The 1,214-nt window shown below is 42.5% G+C and overlaps 1 gene segment (V, D, J or C); it reads right to left on the bottom strand.

Moving 5' to 3' along the window:
* Window positions 1-479: 479 nt before the first annotated feature.
* Window positions 480-932, bottom strand: LOC136597904 (immunoglobulin kappa variable 1-5-like). The segment is given in 2 exon segments: window positions 480-787; window positions 884-932. Coding segments are annotated over 2 exon segments (357 nt in total).
* Window positions 933-1,214: the final 282 nt, after the last annotated feature.

The following is a 1,214-nucleotide window of genomic DNA, read 5'->3' on the forward strand; positions in this document are numbered from 1 at the left end:
TGGAAACAGAGGGAGGTGCTGGAATGGGGGAGGTGAGTATCTTATTGTCTGGTCTGAGGTAGTTTTACCATCCTGTGTACAGACCCAAGAGTCTGTAGTTTAGAGGGTCTTTATAGGGGGCCTGCTGTATTGAATAGTGTAGAGAGTTTGGTCTGGGGTCTGTTTTAATTTTGGGGTGTGCTGAAATGGTGATACGTTCCATTTGTAATTCAAATGCTAAATGTTAGGGGTGTTCTTCATAAAGAAAAAAATGTCCATCATGTGCTCAATGTGTCACTTTATGTTACCATTTTGGAATCTCCTTGATGTCCCTTCTCAAAAGTTGACAAGTATGTTTTAAGAACAATCTAGAAGATGCAGCAGTGCATGAGAAGAGGTGAAACCACAGAAGACGTCTCATCTGAGCTCCTTCTCTGTAATATAGAATATGGTTCTTCTCTGCCAGTGAATGAGGAAGGAGGTTTTTGTACGGCTCTGTATCACTGTGTGAGAGGATAGCTCTCATACTGCTGACAGTAATAATGTGCTATATCGTCTGCTGTCACTCCTGTGATTGTTAACTTGTACATATTTCTATAGCTGGATCCTGAGAACCGCTCTGGGACTCCTGGTTGTCGGGTGGTTGCTTTATAGATAAGAAGCTTTGGTGGTTGTCCTGGTTTCTGTTGGTACCAGGCTAACCAGCCCGCTACACTAGAACTGCATGTACATGAGATGATGGCGGTATCTCCTGGGGACACAGCGGTATATTCTGGAGACACGGTCAGTACAATCTGTGCACAGGATCCTGAGGAGAAATAAGAGGAGACATGAATGTATTTCCATCATGGCTGTAATATGACATCTGTGCTGCTGGACTTTACACTGTGTCAGTAACTCTCACCATGAAGAGACATCAGTAAGACACCCAGCAGAAGCCCCTGAGAAGCCATCTTTATGTCTCTGGAGGGACAGCACAGACTATAGAGATGTCACCTGTACAATGTCTCCTATATAACAGCTGGAATCACTGGGGAACGGTCCCTGAGAGCAGATACACAAATATCACATGCAAATCATCTTCTACTACTCAGTATCACAGTTATTGTCTCTTTGTTATCTGAACCACAGAGCTTAAGTACAGCTACTGTGAAACTGACTTATTACATGTCAGGCACTCAAATTATTTTTGTTATCAGCGTAGTAATTAATTATCAAATAAAGCATTGTACTAT

The sequence above is a fragment of the Eleutherodactylus coqui genome, unplaced genomic scaffold, assembly GCF_035609145.1.
Source record: "Eleutherodactylus coqui strain aEleCoq1 unplaced genomic scaffold, aEleCoq1.hap1 HAP1_SCAFFOLD_94, whole genome shotgun sequence".
NCBI lineage: Eukaryota > Metazoa > Chordata > Amphibia > Anura > Eleutherodactylidae > Eleutherodactylus > Eleutherodactylus coqui.